General features: G+C 32.3%; 5 protein-coding genes across 10 annotated transcripts in view; 1 reads left to right on the top strand and 4 right to left on the bottom strand.

The window, feature by feature from the left end:
* Positions 1 to 3,748, bottom strand: part of Pax (paxillin) — a 28,779-nt gene extending 25,031 nt beyond the window's left edge. The window contains exon 1 of the mRNA XM_087415753.1: positions 3,563 to 3,748. Within this exon, the coding sequence (XP_087271879.1) occupies positions 3,563 to 3,575 (13 nt within the window). The 5' untranslated portion in view covers positions 3,576 to 3,748. The remainder of the gene's footprint in view (positions 1 to 3,562) is intronic.
* Positions 3,749 to 4,836: 1,088 nt separating this feature from the next.
* LOC105147728 (RING-type E3 ubiquitin-protein ligase PPIL2) lies at positions 4,837 to 8,144 on the bottom strand. Its single transcript, XM_011058942.2, has 9 exons — positions 7,668 to 8,144; positions 7,197 to 7,566; positions 6,923 to 7,088; positions 6,667 to 6,821; positions 6,194 to 6,317; positions 5,967 to 6,115; positions 5,689 to 5,840; positions 5,270 to 5,602; positions 4,837 to 5,203 (listed from the first exon to the last, which is right to left on the bottom strand). Exons 1-9 carry the CDS (start codon positions 7,697 to 7,699, stop codon positions 5,110 to 5,112), a joined length of 1,575 nt encoding a protein of 524 aa, XP_011057244.1. The 5' UTR covers positions 7,700 to 8,144; the 3' UTR covers positions 4,837 to 5,109.
* Positions 8,145 to 8,291: 147 nt separating this feature from the next.
* LOC105147729 (uncharacterized) lies at positions 8,292 to 12,575 on the bottom strand. Of its 3 annotated transcripts, none has more exons than XM_011058944.2 (4): positions 12,138 to 12,575; positions 11,632 to 12,067; positions 9,949 to 10,065; positions 8,292 to 9,839 (listed from the first exon to the last, which is right to left on the bottom strand). In XM_011058944.2, the coding sequence occupies exons 1-4, from the start codon at positions 12,288 to 12,290 to the stop codon at positions 9,124 to 9,126; spliced, it is 1,422 nt and encodes a 473-aa protein (XP_011057246.1). In that variant the 5' UTR covers positions 12,291 to 12,575; the 3' UTR covers positions 8,292 to 9,123. The 3 variants fall into 3 exon arrangements, with proteins under 3 accessions (XP_011057246.1, XP_087271888.1, XP_011057247.1); XM_087415762.1 differs by having other exon boundaries at positions 12,143 to 12,276; XM_011058945.2 differs by lacking the exon at positions 8,292 to 9,839 and having other exon boundaries at positions 11,171 to 12,067; positions 12,138 to 12,553.
* Positions 12,576 to 12,945: 370 nt separating this feature from the next.
* mRpL11 (mitochondrial ribosomal protein L11) lies at positions 12,946 to 14,378 on the top strand. The gene is made up of 3 exons (XM_011058946.2): positions 12,946 to 13,195; positions 13,392 to 13,581; positions 14,041 to 14,378. The coding sequence occupies exons 1-3, from the start codon at positions 13,049 to 13,051 to the stop codon at positions 14,301 to 14,303; spliced, it is 600 nt and encodes a 199-aa protein (XP_011057248.1). The 5' UTR covers positions 12,946 to 13,048; the 3' UTR covers positions 14,304 to 14,378.
* Adck1 (aarF domain containing kinase 1) lies at positions 13,589 to 16,873 on the bottom strand. 4 transcript variants are annotated; one of them, XM_087415758.1, is made up of 3 exons: positions 16,334 to 16,873; positions 14,819 to 16,221; positions 13,589 to 13,713 (listed from the first exon to the last, which is right to left on the bottom strand). In XM_087415758.1, exons 2-3 carry the CDS (start codon positions 16,205 to 16,207, stop codon positions 13,693 to 13,695), a joined length of 1,410 nt encoding a protein of 469 aa, XP_087271884.1. In that variant the 5' UTR covers positions 16,208 to 16,221; positions 16,334 to 16,873; the 3' UTR covers positions 13,589 to 13,692. The 4 variants fall into 4 exon arrangements, with proteins under 4 accessions (XP_087271884.1, XP_087271883.1, XP_087271882.1 ...); XM_087415757.1 differs by lacking the exon at positions 13,589 to 13,713 and having other exon boundaries at positions 14,366 to 16,221; positions 16,456 to 16,831; XM_087415756.1 differs by lacking the exon at positions 13,589 to 13,713 and having other exon boundaries at positions 14,366 to 16,249; positions 16,334 to 16,830.
* Positions 16,874 to 17,187: the final 314 nt, after the last annotated feature.

The following is a 17,187-nucleotide window of genomic DNA, read 5'->3' as shown; positions in this document are numbered from 1 at the left end:
CGTTTCTTAATCTTCTGCGAAAAATGCATTTTCCAATTAACAACGTAGTTGAATGACATTCAAGACTAGAAACTAAAACGAGAATCGTTCTCGGATGGGGAGCTTTAGAAGGGAACATCCGACCGTGTAATTACGCGATCATACAACGGAATTTGCACTGGAGCATCTCCGTGATGGATTATCCGCTGAAATGAACGAACGATTCGGCGCAGCGACGCGATTTCCCTTCGGAACCGAGTAACGAGGCCGACACGCTGACACGCAGCGGAGAACGCGCGTCGGGACGACGGGAAATTTGTCGCGACTGCCACGAGCAACACGGACGACGTGCGGCTCTTTGGTGAACCGACGGTGCCGGCTTGGTGAACGCCGGCGAACAACAGCAAGACGAGATGCCACACGCGGGTATTTCCGGCGCTCACCCGCGCCCAGTGTCATAGAGAGCTCTCTTTCGACCTCTTTCGTCTTGGCCACTGTCTCTCCACTTTCGTAGAAAGTGAGACGGACGAAAAGGAAAGAAAATCGTTGCGGAAAAGACAGGTGCAGCAGAATGAGAAAGAGAAGAGAGAGACGGACAAGAAAGGACAGGTAAATAAATAGATGAAGAAGGAGAGAGGGAAATGAATAGTGAAGGGAAGACAAATGTAGATATAGAAAGATGACGCCACGAAAGAGAAAGAAAGAGAGACACTAGTGGAACATAATATCTAGTGGCTTCTACACAGAAATATATATGTATCCTACATAATTATTTTGATGCTCCAAATAAAATTATTTTCAGATCTGCATTTAGTTTCTTTGGATATTTCAGCAAAACCGAGGATGTTACAGATCCAACGTCAGTAGCTATATACAGATTTTGACGTCAACTTCGGAGGAGATTAACTAAATTCAAAAATATAAGAAAAAAAATAAAAATATAAGAAATAAAAATCTCGGCGATCAGATACGGCATATCGAGCTGCCGTATGCTGATATTGCCATCGTTATCAGGGTTACCGTGTTATCAATGCGAATACCCATCGACCCCTAAAGATTAGCGCATTTTGTGAATTACACGACATTAGTCTCTCACAAGAAAGAATCATGCCACATACATGGACATTTTATTGAAGGAGTCGTTTTTAATTAAAAAAGTTTTATCATTTATAATGAACAGTTCAATATTAGGATAATATTAGGTCTGTTTTTTTTCCTATACTAGAATTTTTTTCTCGCTTTCGCCAAATATCAAACATATAGCTATCTCACTTTAAGTTTCAAAAGTGTACACTAGAAAAGAGATATACTTTACAAAGTATAGATATGAATTTAGTATCAGTGTTAAATAATATATAAATAAAAATAGAGTAATGAGAATCAATGCGACTAAATGGCGCAAATTATTATGGAATAATTTTAATACTCTATAGTTAGAACAATATCTTCTTTACATCAGTGTTAAATATATGATAATTTTTCCTATAGGAAATAGTAATTAAATTCTTGCACATCGATGACGGATTTTAGGGTTACACGCGTTTAAATGGCAAAGTACATGCAATATAGTAGAATTTTTTTATCGTATCGCTAGTATGTTAACAACCACAACCATTAGACATCGATCAGAAAAGCAAAACGATGCAGAAATATTATTCACATTCAGATATTCTCATGGAAATGCGCAATGTAATTCTTTTGCACTTAACTCGAAACACAATACATTTCATCCCTAATTTATATAAATCACATGACTCTAAGTTCGTATCGTACACAAAGGATTTCTCTCTGTTTGACCGAAATTATCCTTTCAGCGCCTGACGTCTCATATTTCCGATCAGCGCGTGTAAAGTGAAATGTCCCGTCTCACGTCACGAATGTACCGAGTTGCGGTACCATAACGAGTGACAAACTAATGTACAGCTGGCATAACACTGATGCAATGAGGCCTTCTCGCTATATAGGAGTACAAGATAATAGTCACGATCACGAACATGCCCCTCCTCAGTTTCTCATAGCTTTCCTCCCCCATTCTCGTGGATATTCAACATGCTTTATCTACGGATCTCTATGCGGATTCGTGATGATGTTAGCAAACAGTTTGGAAACAGGTCGACAGAACTGCTGACAAAACGCATAAGAAAGTCGTTCAAAGAGTACACGAATACATTGAGAAAAAAATATATTGTATATTCTAAATTTCAATAAATATTTATTTGAATGGTATCAATTAAATATATATTTATAAAATATGAAAATATATTTATTTGGTACAAAAAACTAATTGTTTGGTGTAAAAATTAATGTCAAATTAATTTTTACACCAAACAATCAAATTCTTCTTTTTATTAAGTAAATATTTATTTATTGTAAATAAATGTTTAGTTTGGCAGTATTCAAATAAATATTTATTTAAATTTAGGTTATTTTTTTCTCAATATAGGATTAATCTCCCCCGGTATCATTATATTCAAAAATGTTGATAATATTGATATATAGTACATATAATTTAAAATAAATTATATAAATATATGTAATTGTAATTTCTAATATATATTATACATTTAATACATAATATATACTATATATAATTTAAAATTATATATATGGTATGTGTGTATATATATATATATATATATATATATATACATATTTATTAAATGATATATATTATAAAAATTTGTAATATAATTATTTCTAATTATATACGGAAAAAATAGTTTTTGTTGAAGTATATAAAAGTTTAGCTAAATATAGATCTAAAAATAATTTTGCTGGACCATCAAAATAATCATGTAGGATATTTAAATTGATTATTAGAATGTCTAAATTTATTGTATCACTCATTATATTTGAGCGTCCTATATAATTATTTTAATAATTTAACAAAATTATTTTTTAATCATATCTGTCTTACATAATTATTTTAATGGTTTAATAAAATTACTTTCACACACAAATCTATATCTACTTCAGCAAAATAATTCTTTCCTGTATTAATTTAAAACAATTTCTTGCATTTTTTGCGACTAAATATTATGTAGTAAAAAATACAACGATATTCATTACTAGACGACAATATAAGTCTTCTAATCTCAAAGACACACGTTTCAAAGCAATGATATCTTCACTAAACACTTAAGGAAGTCTTCGTATCAATAAATTCTAACATTCCTGAAAGATGTAAAAAGAAATGCATCTCGAACTGTCAATGTTTTTGATGACAGCGTAACGGTACCAAATGTGCTCCAGAATGCTGACAGGTATCAACGTGCCTGGCGAACGCAAACAAATATCTACCTCAGAGTACCGAGATCTTCGATAAAAAAAAAAAAAGAAGAAAACGTAACCTCGATTCCAGTAATCGCCTTTGACAGGCCCGAATGAAAACATCTTTTAAGTGTCACTTGACAAAAGAGATCCGGTTTCATCGATACTCAGCGAGTCATGCGTCTGTTAATGATTCTCTCACGGATCGACGAGTAGCAACATCCCCGCGTCGTCCTAATGACAGGCTAGGAGCTTGTGGGAGGTTAACTCAGCGTCTGGCCGGAATTTTCCAACTTTTCAGAGTTTTACTCACCTAGATCGTCCATGATGCGAGCCGGGATCTCCGTCCCACGAAATTCCGGAGTACCGCAGCCACCTCCACCCACCCGAACAGGTCGTGCCGATTACCGAGAGAACGCGATCCTTGTCACAGTCGTGCGCTGGACAACTCGCTCCACTCCGACTCGCACGCCCGCGCGCCGCAAACGTCAAACATGGAGGCTCCGGTCCTCGACCGGACCAGTAGCCGCTCTAGGCATCGCGGAACCCCTAAACATATCTGATCATAAATTTTTGCTCAGAAATATAAAAAAGTACGAATTATGCAACATAAATTAACCGTAATCTCGATTAAATTTATAAATCTACATTGATATATAATATATAGAAATGAGATGTATGTTCGTTTTTATCAATATAAATGAACTTTAATCTTAGTTTTACTTTTCGCTTCGAGTTCTAAGAATTATGTTCTAAAAATTATGTTCTTTTATCGTTTTTAGCTCTTTTATCCTTTTTTTAGTTTTAAGGAGCTTGTAAGGCAATATGTTAAGCAAATGCAATATGTTAAGAATTACTTGAAAAAATTATAGATTACATTATTCTATAGATTGCATTATTCTAAATTGCATTTAAAAGTAATACAAAAAATTAGAGTTGACCATCTGGATGAATAAAAAATTATTTCAATAAAAAGTAATATTTTAAAAATTGTTTATTTTTTATTGTAAAATAATGATAAAAATTTTAATTTTTTAATATAAGTATTTTATGAATTCAAAAATATTTATATAAAATTACATTGAGATGCATACATTAATTGTTCAATAAATAAACAAAATATATTTATTTGTTATATAAACTAATTGAATCTCAATGAAACTTTGCATAAGTCATTTTTAGTACTTAAAATATTTATATTTAAAAAAGATTTAGATTTTTATTATTATTAAAATTTTTGTTTATAATAATAAAACTAATATCAAATAAAATAAATAATCTATAAAAATGTGTTGCTCATAAAAACAGAATGTTAACTTTTACATATGCAATATTAAAGCATAAATATTAACATATGTATTTTATGGCCTTACTTCCTTAAATGAAAAGCTAAAGAGTAAATTAAACCAAAATTAAAATTAATTTATAAAAAGCATTAAATACTTTAATCGAGTAATCCAACATGGAACATTTTAATTAAATTCAATGCAAATCTAAATCAAAATTCAACTCGAAATTAAAATATATGCGCATTTTTCCAATAAGGAATGAGTGTTTTTAATTAATATATATTCTTTATTCAATCTCTCAGTGATAAAAATTTGCAATTTTATTTTTAAGGGTTGTATTTTTAACAATTGAGGGAATCGCATATTTATATATGTAACATAATATTCAAAGCTCCTTACCATTTTCCATCAGCAACTATGTTTAATTTCCGTATTTTGGTTCTTCAAAAGATAACAACTTGAATATGCCAGAGGCTTTATAGCAAATTGCCAGAAAAATTATATGTATAATAAACTAGATTATGTACATGTGCTATATACATTTGATATTCTAATTATTCCAATGAATTTATTAGAAGTTGAAGGAGGAGAAATCTCCATATGATTGCGACGAGACCTTCTTCTTCTTTGTCAAAGGTTCTGCGTTCCCGTCCCATTTGTCCAATCTGAAAATCGGATTAAACGCCGCATAAATAAAATTTAAAAATCTCGGTTCATGACAGAGATCTTACTTCTCCTGCTCCAATTTCACATATTTTCCTATGCCCGATCGGTAGACCTTTTGAGTGTCATTCTTGTCCTTTTTGTCGGCCGATTTGTTCTGACTCGCTTCTTGAGCCAATCGTTCCGCCTCGACAACTCGTTCCACGGCGAGCTGATCATCCGCTTCCTGAAAGGGATCCACGAAAACCTGGACACTCTGTATAACTATATCCTCTATCGGTCGGTCCTTATTGTCCACCTCTACCTTCTCCATCGCATTTAACGTGTCCAGACCTCCTACGATCTTCCCAAAGACTGTGTGTTTGCGATCGAGGTGTCTGCACGATCGAAATGTGATGAAACTGAAACGACAATAATAGTACATTAATAAAATAACAGGATTGCAAAATGCAAGTTCTTTGTTTTTTATCTTCCTGTTTGAACTTACAATTGGGATCCATTGGTGTTTGGTCCTGAGTTTGCCATGGATAAAATACCTCTGCCTTGATGAATCAGATTAGACTTGAACTCGTCCTCGAACGGTTTGCTCCAAATAGATTTGCCGCCATTACCTGTATTGGTTGGATCACCGCCCTGAATCTGTGGAAAAACGAAATATCTGCATGAAATAAAGAAGTTAAAATTGAAAAATAAAAAAACATGCAAAATACAATTTTCAAAATGCATTCAAGTTAAGAGACTCATCGTCGCACTCAATATACTTACCATAAAATTTCGTATCGACCTATGAAACTTTGTGCCGTCGTAATAACCATTCTGGCAGTGTTTCATGAAGTTTTCACAGGTTTTCGGAACCATATCACAGTAAAGTTCTAGATTCAAAGCCCCAAAGTTCGTGAAAAATCTTATATATCCTGAACAAAAAGCAGATAAGTAAGAATAAGAATTATATACGAGTTTGAGTAAAGATCAACTCAATTGTGATAATATACCTTTCTTTTTGACTCTCTCGTATCGCACTAAATCTTCCGCAATCACAGCTGCTTGATGGGTAGTCTCTGCCGGCATTATCGTTGAAGTAAATCCTGCAGCAACCGCACCAGTGGAATAATGCGCCTACATACAAATAAATAATAAAATAACTTCTCCAATATTCGATATAATGACTGCATTCATAATTACACACATAATAATTACAAAACAGGAAAAGCAGCTTTGTAATTATTATAAAATTCTTTAATATGATTATGAATCTTGCTCTAAGTTCCTCACTAGATCTAAATGTATTAGGTGTATCTCGTCTACGCATGATACAGATTACTAAAGCCACCTATTGGAAAAATAATGGATTTCTTTTTACTACACCTAATATAAACAATCATATTAAAGAATTTGACAACAGTTGCAATGCTGTTTTTTCTGCTAAGCGCAGCCAATATAACTTTCTTGCAAATGATGTACTAACAGCGTTAAATTTGTCAGCCTTCTGCATAGAGAGTTCATCTTTCTCGTTACTCTTTGCCGGCTTGTATTCTCTCTCCAATTCAATTAGGATCTCCTTGGTTTCTGCCGATACAGTTTTTAATTTTGCGTTTGGATTATTCCTCTCTCTCACTGTCTCTGAAAAATATCATTCATACATATATAACTTACAAAAATAGAACATATGTTAACTGTAAAACTCATTCTATTGAACTGAATCTGTTGAATGAGAAGCCTACCTTCGTCTTCCACTCTTATGTTATTTTTAATATGATGGAAAGTCGACAAATTGAATTTCATTGCATTATTTGGATCCTGAATTGTGATAATATCCTTGCGAGTAAATGGCTGATCGTTTATCAAATCTTTCCAATTTCCAGTTTTTATGTTCAACTGTTCAACAGCCTGAAAGGATAATTCTTTTATATACAAATAGATTAGATTAAAAAAAAAAAACAAAATAGTCTCTAAAGTAAAATAAAAAAATAGAAATATTATAATTTATATACTCACCTCATAGGAAAATACGTTTCCTGTAGTTTTAATAGCAACAATATGCGAATGTTTTGTAAACAATTTGAAAAGAACAGGACACTGATATTCATTTTGGGAATTCTTATAAAAGTTCAATTTGACTAAGCTCTTGGCATCCAGTGGTTTTCCTGTTATGGGATTGTGCTTGTACTGTTTTATGTATTGCAAAATAGCCTCTAGCTCAAACACGTTGCCATGCAGGTCGCAATAAGGGTGCTCGAAGGGCTGAAGAGATAAGCAACAATGATCGTATGGCAACCGCCTGAACGTCTTCTCCTCGCTTGTTTCCAGATTCGTTCCCGATTTTCTTCCACCGTACAACGTCGACCACTCCGTGTACGTTAAGTACCTGAAGGAATTTAGAAGTTTGTCAAATGATTGGAAGCAAAAGCGAGATACCTTGTTATAGTTAGACTGTAAGGTTATAAAAAGAACAATAATGCAACTCACATTTTATCCTTCTGATGTTGGCGTTTTCCCATTTTGAAGTATCTTTACAGCTGTCTTATTTAAGAAAATATCGCAGTAATTGACAGTAATATGAAACGAATTACGATCAATTACGAATAAAGTGAACAAACGTCTCGCAAACTTGAATTCAGGATACTTGTTGTCTATTCTGTTCGTCCATTGAATAGTTGGCATATACAGATAGACAAGTCTCACGAGATTTTAAACCCTTAATGAATTGGTCAAATTGAAAGAACATGGCGAAATCGACCGCGACATTTAAAGATACAAAAGATTTATTTGATCGCTTATGACGGTTTCTATCGTATTGGTGTATTAAAATATTTCACTTAAAAAAAAATGTAAATGAATGCTCGTTTTGAAAAAATATCTTTCTAAGTCAATTCATTATATTGTTAATTTAATATTATCTATATTTTTAATAACAAATTTCACAACATTAAATCCTATTGAAACTATTAAAGACGTGTATAAAATAAAAAAATGCTGTCGTAATTTTTCTTTAACACAAAAATCAATACATTTATATTTTAATATTACATATCACAATATTATATATCATAATATTAGGGTACTTAAAATTTTTTTTTAATTCTTTGGAAATTCTAGGTTTTTCCAGGTTTTTCTTTATTCAAGAGAAAATCAGAGAATTCTTTAATACAATTTTGAAGTAAATTAGAGTACAAATAATGCAAATAAATTATATATTTTAGAATTAAACATAGATTTCTATTGATATTAATAAATTGAAAATCAAGATAATGAAGTTAATTTGCAAATTTTCGAGATATAGGATTGCAATAAAAAATAATATAATGTCAATATTACATTAAAGTCAACTATAAATGTTTAGATAATTTTTTAATAAAATATAAAATTTTTAATCGCTTTATTTCTTTAAATAAAATAAAGCAAAAAAAATTAGACAGAAAACTGTATTTATATTTTCTAAAATATAAATACAGTAGTTACTAAAAATTAAGCCATTACTCTGTATGCTTCATGAAAAATAAAAAAAAAACAGCCAGAGATATTATAAAATAAGAAAATAAATGTAACAATCTTCAAAATTCTTATAAACTAATATTTTCAGTTTCTGCAACAACTGTATGATGTAAATTTTTTGTAATAATATATCTAAGCATTTAATACTCAAAGAAAAATATACTTATCAAGATTTATAAAAAATAAAATAAATTTGTGTTATAAAATAAATTCCTTTATAATTGACTAGCTATCATGAAAACACATTGTAATAATAAACTCTATTATCAAGTAAAACATTTTAAATACTTTAGAATATTTTTTAAACAAAATAATTTTTTTAGATTTACTAATGTATTTATTTAATGTATTTAATTAGATCTTTGAAACTGAAATAAAGGCCTAGATATGAAGAACTAAAACTTCGATCGCAAATTGTTATCAAAAAGTATTAAGAGCAATAATAAAAAATATTATTAAGATTTCCTCGTTGAATTAACAAGTACTGTTTTAATATCTCTACTCTTTCTTTTTGTATTATGTTATTTTTTTCTATAGCTTCTCTTATCTTTCTTAATTCCTTAATTCGTTCTTCTTCTATTTCCATATATCTTTTTCTATAATTATCTATAGAGTTATTTCTTTTTCTAAATTTTTTATTTCGTACATTTTTTTTTAAAATACTTGATATACTGATAGTTGAACTAGTAGATGCGACCGATAAAACATTTTCGATTTCTCGATCACTTAAATTCTTAGAAAGAATAGAATTTTCAAATCTAGCAATCTTTTCAATTTCATTCTGAGTATTGTCATTATCGTTATCATTATTAAAAAATACAGCTGATGCCATTGCTAAGTTTGGATTTACTGTCCTATCAGCAAAAACAATTTCGGACATAATATCAAAATAAATCCAAGACATTCTACCAGACCTTGACGTTTTCTTTTTATCACTATTCTTTATAATTAGATATCTCATCTTCAAATTTCTAAACTTTTTGTTTATTGCATCTGCCTCAACTTTATACCCATATTTTGTCATCTCGTCAGATATTTCTTGCCAAAGTTGCTTTTTCTTGTTTTCAGGATTTCTAAAGCGTTCAGCCCTTTTTTTGTACTCTTCCAGCATTAAAAAGACAGCTTTTTCATTCCAGGAAAAATGATCTAGAAAAATCGTTTTGGAGTATATATTTTTTAGATATTATAGAAAGAGATAAATAGAATTAGAACGAAAATTATAAATAACAATATATATACATATATATATTATTACTTTTATCATTTATTTCATTGGAAGCATGTTTATTCATAGCGTTTCCCATTTCTCCTAATGCATTATATGGTTGCATTATTTTCTGATTCTCAATTGGAACATGTATACATCCATCATCTGTAGAATTTAAATAGAAAAAAATACAGAAATATACGCTTTCCACACATTATACACCACCATCATTAGAAATAATAAGTAATACTTGATATTAATATAAAATTATTGTAAATAATGTATCAATTTCTATCTTCTAAAATAACATTTGATATTTTTGAAATTTTCATTTTAATAAAATCTAATAAAATATTAACAATGAGTGCGATCAAGTTGATAAAAGCTATATTATATGCTGAATAGTTAAACACGATTGTTCTTACTTGTAGATTAATCAACCGCTCTGTGAACAATCGGTTGATTGTGTATTTTGAAACGAAATGAAAACTAGTGAAAATTACAAGTCAAATTTACAAGTCAAATGTATTAAGTATGTTAATCAATGAAATAATAAATATTCGAATGAATTTGCTCGCTTTTGTAATTTTAATCTTATTTCAAGATACACGATCGACCTGGATAGTTGCTTTGTCTACTTTGTTTGTTCTTAGTTTCTAAATGGATCTAAATATAGGAATTAATCATACTAAAAAATTTTAAGCCTGTATCAGATTAGAAATTGAGATTAAATTTGACTAATTAAAGCAAATTTTACTATACTTAATATTTATTTTTCTTTTTTCTAAATGGTTAAATTTCAATCCAATCTCAATTTCAATTTATAGTTTGATACAGACTTAAAATCCTTTATTTCTATTTAAATATTCATTTAGAAATTTAAGTTGTTCAAGTTATTTTCTATGCTGAATACCAGTTATAATCTAAATGAGACCCGCTAAATCTGAGACCCATTACCAAACATGTAATTAATGTAATTAAATTAATTTAACTTATCTAAATTAATGTAACTAATTTTATCTGATTAATAAACGCAAAATTAATTTCAAGAAACTAAAATGGCAACTCATGTAAGAGAAAATGAACTAAATTTAGTTATCTATTAACAATATAATTGTATAGATCAATCAGATACATTTCAGAGATTAACTGGAGATTAACTGGACTGGAAATTGAATCCAGCTTAGTTTTTAAAAGGTTAAAAACAAATACATATAACCCAACAATGTTAAATAACTAAGAAAGAGACAAAGCAGCTAACAATTTGTACCATTCAATACAATTCCTCCTTGTTATCAAACAAGTTAATTGGTTCTTCGGTTGTAATATGTTCAGTTGTAATATATTCGGTTGTAATATGTTCAGTGTCTTTATCTAATTCAACATTATGTATTTTCCTTCGAAGCGTTCGTTCACAGGGAAAAGGAATATGTTGCTCTAGAATCTGTTGGTATCCAACACTGCCACATGCACGTCTTAACTGAATAGCTCGTTTAACTGTCTCGTCAGACCATTCTCGGCAATTCATTTTTGGATTGGTGAGAACCCTAATCTGATCTTCATTGAAGACTTCTCCTAATCTACCTCTTAACTTGTTGTAAGTTTGATTTTCTTGCCTCAATTTCTTCAAACGTTTCTCTGATCTTATCTTGTATAAATAACTCTTTCTTATTATCTTGTTAAACAACTCTTCGCGTTTTTTCATAGCATCTTGAAGTTGCTCACACTTACTTTTGCTCTTTGCCAATAGCTGCTTCAGTTCCTGGCATCGTTTTTTCCAGTCTATCTCTTCCTGAACGTTCGTAAACATACTTAAAAGATCTTCCGGTTGTTTGTCGTTTAATTGCTTCATATTGTCTGAGTGTAATTGATACTGATAATTTATTTTTACATTTCCTTCATTTGTCATGCTTGCAATAAGCATGTTTATGACATTGTTGTTCTTGTTATAATTTTCTGATAAAACAGGAACATCTTGTGGCACAGAAATATCTTGTGGCACAGAAATATCTTGTGGTACAAAAACATCTTGCAGCACAGGAATATCTTGTGGCACAGATATAATGTGCGGCACAGAAGGAGAAGAAATCACAGGTACAGCATTATACTTTAGTTTGCGTTTGCCATCACAACGATCTTTCTCCCACATGTCTTTGGTGAAATGTATCTGTTTATAAATAGACAGACTCGTTAATCATTCTACAAACAGTAACAATAAAAATTCAAATAAATCATACCTCACATATTCGACTGTGCATACTAGGTGTCCAATTCGGTCTACCAATACTAGCGATCCACTGTTTTTTCCGATCAGGATTTGAAGGAAAGTTTCTCATCAAAAATCCCTTTCTGTTCGAATTGTTGCAACCGGGGACGCAACAACCCGTCATTCCGCGCGAAATCAATCCAGAAAACAATGATAATTTTTCGCGATAACGAGACCTTTGATATTGTCAATTATTTGTCGACTTTTTCGAGATTTGATATCAATCAGACTTAGTTATGTTGTAACTATCCGCTACTTTTATATTATAGCATGATGCAAGTAGACAAGTGTGCTATGCTTCAATCTACTCGTAACTAAAGCAAGAAGTTTGCGCATAGCAACGTACTGACCTTATTTTCCGCCATTTTAAAACAACATTTAAAATATATGGCTCGCGCGCTTAACATAAAATTTGAAATGATCAAGTTCTAATATAAATAAAGTGAATAAGTAATAAATAATATAAACGAATAATGATAATAAGTAATTACGAATAGAGTATTGATTATTTAATATGCATAAAACTAAGTTTTACTGTCACAGTAAGTGTATTGAAACCAATTTGCCTGAAAATGGTGGTCTAAAAGGTCAAGCTCTGATTGGCTGCAGCAATTAACATACGCAAGAACATGAGTAGTCAAATAGCAATCGGTGATTGGTTGGATCAAAAGATAAAGACCAATCATCTTTGATTAGATCTGTTCGCGTTGCTTGCACTTTTTACACTCGGCTTCTTCACTTTCTACACAGGTCTGTTCGTTTTGCTAAACTTGCTCATGCAAGAAGTTGAACTAAAAAGAATAGACTTTTAGGTTATAGGTGATCTAGGTTATAGGAATGTAAACATATTTTCTTTGGCAGTGCATATATTAAAATTGGAAAATGTCGAAAATATTAGGAAAATTGAAAAAAATAGGGAAGACGAGCAAGAAGCTGGTCGAGAAAATCGATCACTCGTCAAAACTGCGCGTGAATATTCCTGCAGGATTGGCGTCGGCCGCACCGCCACTTGGTTCCCAGCTCGGTCAGGTTAGGATCACGCCGAACTTCAATAGAATGTATTCGATTTACTCTCTCTCTCTCTCTTAATTCCTTTGTTGTAAAAATTTGTTATCATCTCCTAAATTCTATTTCTAGTTTTTTTTTCTGACAGTAATCGTGCTAGATTTGCAAGATTTACTCGTCTTCAATAGCGTTTGATGTGGATGGATGATTTTGTTTTCAGAGGAACATCAACATTGAAAAATTCTGCAAGGATTTCAATAATAGGACAGGCGATATTAAGGAAGGTATTCCTCTACCATGTCGCGTGAAAGTGAAGTCGGACAGATCATATGATCTAATAATTCATAAACCACCAACAACATACTACTTGAAACAGGCTGCTGGAATACAGAAAGGAAAAATAAAGAAGGGTACGAATACTAATCCTTCCTTTTAACTTTCTCAAATTTAAATTCTCAGTCACAGTTGCTACCTTTTTATTTGTGTTCCACTGGAGATCGACTGTCGAAATTGCCAAAACTTCAATTTTCTTGTAGTATTTTCTAAAAATGAAAAAGAGCATTATCAGATTTAATCATGACAAAGATTAATTACTATTATCAAAATTTCTAGTTTTATAATATATTTTCTAAAAAAAAAGGTCAAATTTAACTTTTTTCAGAAAATTTAAAATTTTGAATAATTAACAGATTTGATCAAAAACCCAGTCTTCAGCTAAAAATTAGAGAGGTGACAATCGTGTTGGTCCCTTATTGTTTTGCTCTTGGAGTATAAAATAATTGTAGTTCCTTGATATTTCAATGGAGTGCAAAGATAATTAACATGACTGCATGAGAAGATAATAAAGATTCATGAATTTCTTTTTGTAGGCGAAGTAGCTGGCAAGATAACTCTTAAACATTTATATGAAATCGCCAAAATTAAGCTGGAGGATCCACCCAATGCATTGTTAAATTTAGAACAAATGTGTCAAATGATTGTCGGCATTGCTCGTACATGTGGCATCGAGATCGTACGTGAAATAGATCCAGAAGAATATAGGCAGTTTCTGAAGAATAGAGAAGCGGAAGTCTTGCGGTATCGTGAGCAGCTTGAATTAGCCAAAGAAAGCAAAGTTCTTAGAACAAACTAATCTGTAACTAGAATATCTTTGTTTCTATTGTAATAAATATATGTATATAATAAACAGCGTGATTCTTTCAACAAAGATTTATTTATTACAAAAAAATATTTAAATTTGTTATATCTTTCTCCAACTTTAATGACTAATTAAAAGGCAAATTGATGTGTAAAAGAGAGTGTGTAAAATGTACATTTTTTATAAGTTACTATATACAAAATTCAAATTATTTATATAAAAAAAATAGATATCTCTAGACTTTTCTTGAAAAAAAAAAAACTTTAAATTATAGACATTTACAAAAAAGCGTATTCAATCAATAGACTAAAGACAAGCTTTTGTTAAAAAGGATAAAAGTCCTTTGTCCATAGAGAATTGACAGAGTTGTTTAGGTCGAAGTGTATCAGGCCCAGGTATATATAGTAGAATGATAATTTAAGAAGCGTCCAGCGTTCAGCTAACGACACCCAGCACTTATCCCATGCATTTGAGCATTGCCGAAGCTTCTTGTCATATACAGAACGCACGCAACACTTGGACATTTCCATCATGGCCGTCATCCTGGATTGAGTGTGCAGTGAATACTCGATACAGCGCATGAGATCGTTGGTTTTAAGAATCAGCAGCATTTGCCGATTGACACGGTCCAGCACATTACTGATCTGCGGCAGCAAGTTTGGAACATTCTGCTGAAACATCTCCTTCTCGCTAATGTCGTAGCGAGTTTTACGCACGCCTGATATAATCGTTTCCCAAGTCCTGCCTGATACCATAACTGACAGCAAACCATAGTAATCCTCAACACCGAGACGACCGCAGTATTTCTTCATAGCCACCCGATCACCATCGAGGATTGCCAGCCATAGCTTTGAATAGTCCCAGCGAAATTGATCGGACAGATTAGCATAGAGACCGTGATCCAGCAGAATGATTTCCGCCTGGGAGTCGCGATTGCGCACTAGGATGTTACCGGGATGCGGATCCGAATGAACAAAACCTTCAATGAAGATCATGTGGCTATACAGACGACCGAGTTTACTGGTGATCTCGTACGGATTCAGCTGATGGTCACGCATGTACTCTAGGTCATTCACCTGTCCGCCTTCTAGGAATTCCATTGTGAGCACGCGGGATGTTGACAAGTCCCAGTATATTTTTGGTACTTTTAGCCAATGATAATTCTTGAAAAGCCTCTGTACCTTCTCGGCATTCTCGCCCTCCAGAGTAAAGTTCAACTCCTGAGGGATGTTCCTCTTTGTCTCTTTGACTAGCCACTCGAACTTGAAATCCGGAAATATCAGTGATGTAATTTTCACCAAAGTCGACATGGTCTTAATGTCAACATAAGAGTTGCTCTTGACTGCACGATGCTGTACCTTCACGGCCACCACATCGCCGTTTTTCAGCACGGCTCTGTGTACCTGTGCGAGACTAGCAGTACCCAGGGGTTCCGGGTCGATGCTCTGAAATATCTCATACGGAGACCTCTTAAAATCCTCCTTAATAACGGTAAGTACATCATTGAACGAGGACTGAGGTGCCGCACTATGCAGTATACGCATGGTGTGTACATATTCCTGAGGCAACAGATAGTCCAGTGCACCTACATGCTGACCTACCTTGATGTACACCCCTTTATTGGCACAACAAAGCTCTAGGAGCTTCTGCGCTCCATACTTGTGAGCATTTGATTTCAGCTGCAAGTACTCCGGTGATGTTTTATCCAATTTACTGTCATATAATTCTCTCTTATAATAATGGCCTATGTCAAGCACTGTTAGTGCAGCACGGCCTAAGCGTACAATACCAATGGCACTGATATCGTACTCATTTGTTCTAAGAGATGCCAGAGTACCCAGCCCAACTGTTCCAATAACAACGGCTTTGAACAGTCTTCTGGATGTAAACATTGCCATTCAGTTGACAGATCCTTTTAACCGAAAAAAAAAAACAACGAACTGTAAAATATATTTTCTCTTAAGATCCTTTAGAAACATTACATAATCAGTAAAATATACATATAATTAAAAAATTGCACTAACCTACTAACGTGATGATTAAAAATCCTCATAAATTCGCGTGATATAAGAGCGTATTATGACATCGAAACCGACAAACTGAGGAGTAGTGAAGAGTATAAACTTTAGAAAGGGGTTAAACTAACCTCGTTTGTATTTTACATATCTTGTCAACAATTCTGTGCACTTTCTGTCAAGATTATAAATACACGACACTTTTACAAACGGTCGCTAAATAGATCAACTTGGATCTATCGGTTTTCAGTCCAACCATGTGGACAAGCGTGTCACTGCGTGTCACTAGGGCTGTGGTCAAAGTCTCGCCACAAATGATTTGATGGACCAATTAGAAGAAAGAATTTTACAAACTGATCAATTAAAAAACGCTTCAAAGCGTTTGCAATATCATATTGACCATACCCACAAGATGCATTCCGTTTCATGCATGGAGTGCGTTCCAATTTATAATACATATAAAGCGCGTGAAATGCAACACTGATGCGCAACGCTTCGAAATCGTTCCAGTTTTTCAATGCGCGTATAATACTCATGAAGCGTTTGAATTCGAAACGGTTTCCTATACAAGCTGTGGGCTGAGTGGACTGCATTGGTAATGTTAAAAATGGGCGATTGCGATTCATTAATTACTTACAAAGACAGAACGAATAAATATATTTTTTTTAACATTTTTAACTTTTAAGAGTGACTTAAGAATACAAAATATAAATAATGAGGTAGTAAATTGTCTCCAAATTTATCGTATTATTTTTAAATGATTTAGAATAATCTAGTTTTTTTATAATTTTGTTATTATGTTGAAATATCATCCAAACATCATTAATTGCAGATTATAAAAATATTCTATTAAGAATTAAAAA

The sequence above is a fragment of the Acromyrmex echinatior genome, chromosome 18 (assembly GCF_024713525.1).
Source record: "Acromyrmex echinatior isolate Ae372 chromosome 18, ASM2471352v2, whole genome shotgun sequence".
In the NCBI taxonomy this organism is placed as follows: domain Eukaryota; kingdom Metazoa; phylum Arthropoda; class Insecta; order Hymenoptera; family Formicidae; genus Acromyrmex; species Acromyrmex echinatior.
Note: the sequence above shows the minus strand (reverse complement) of the source record. Positions and strands in the feature narration are given on the sequence as shown.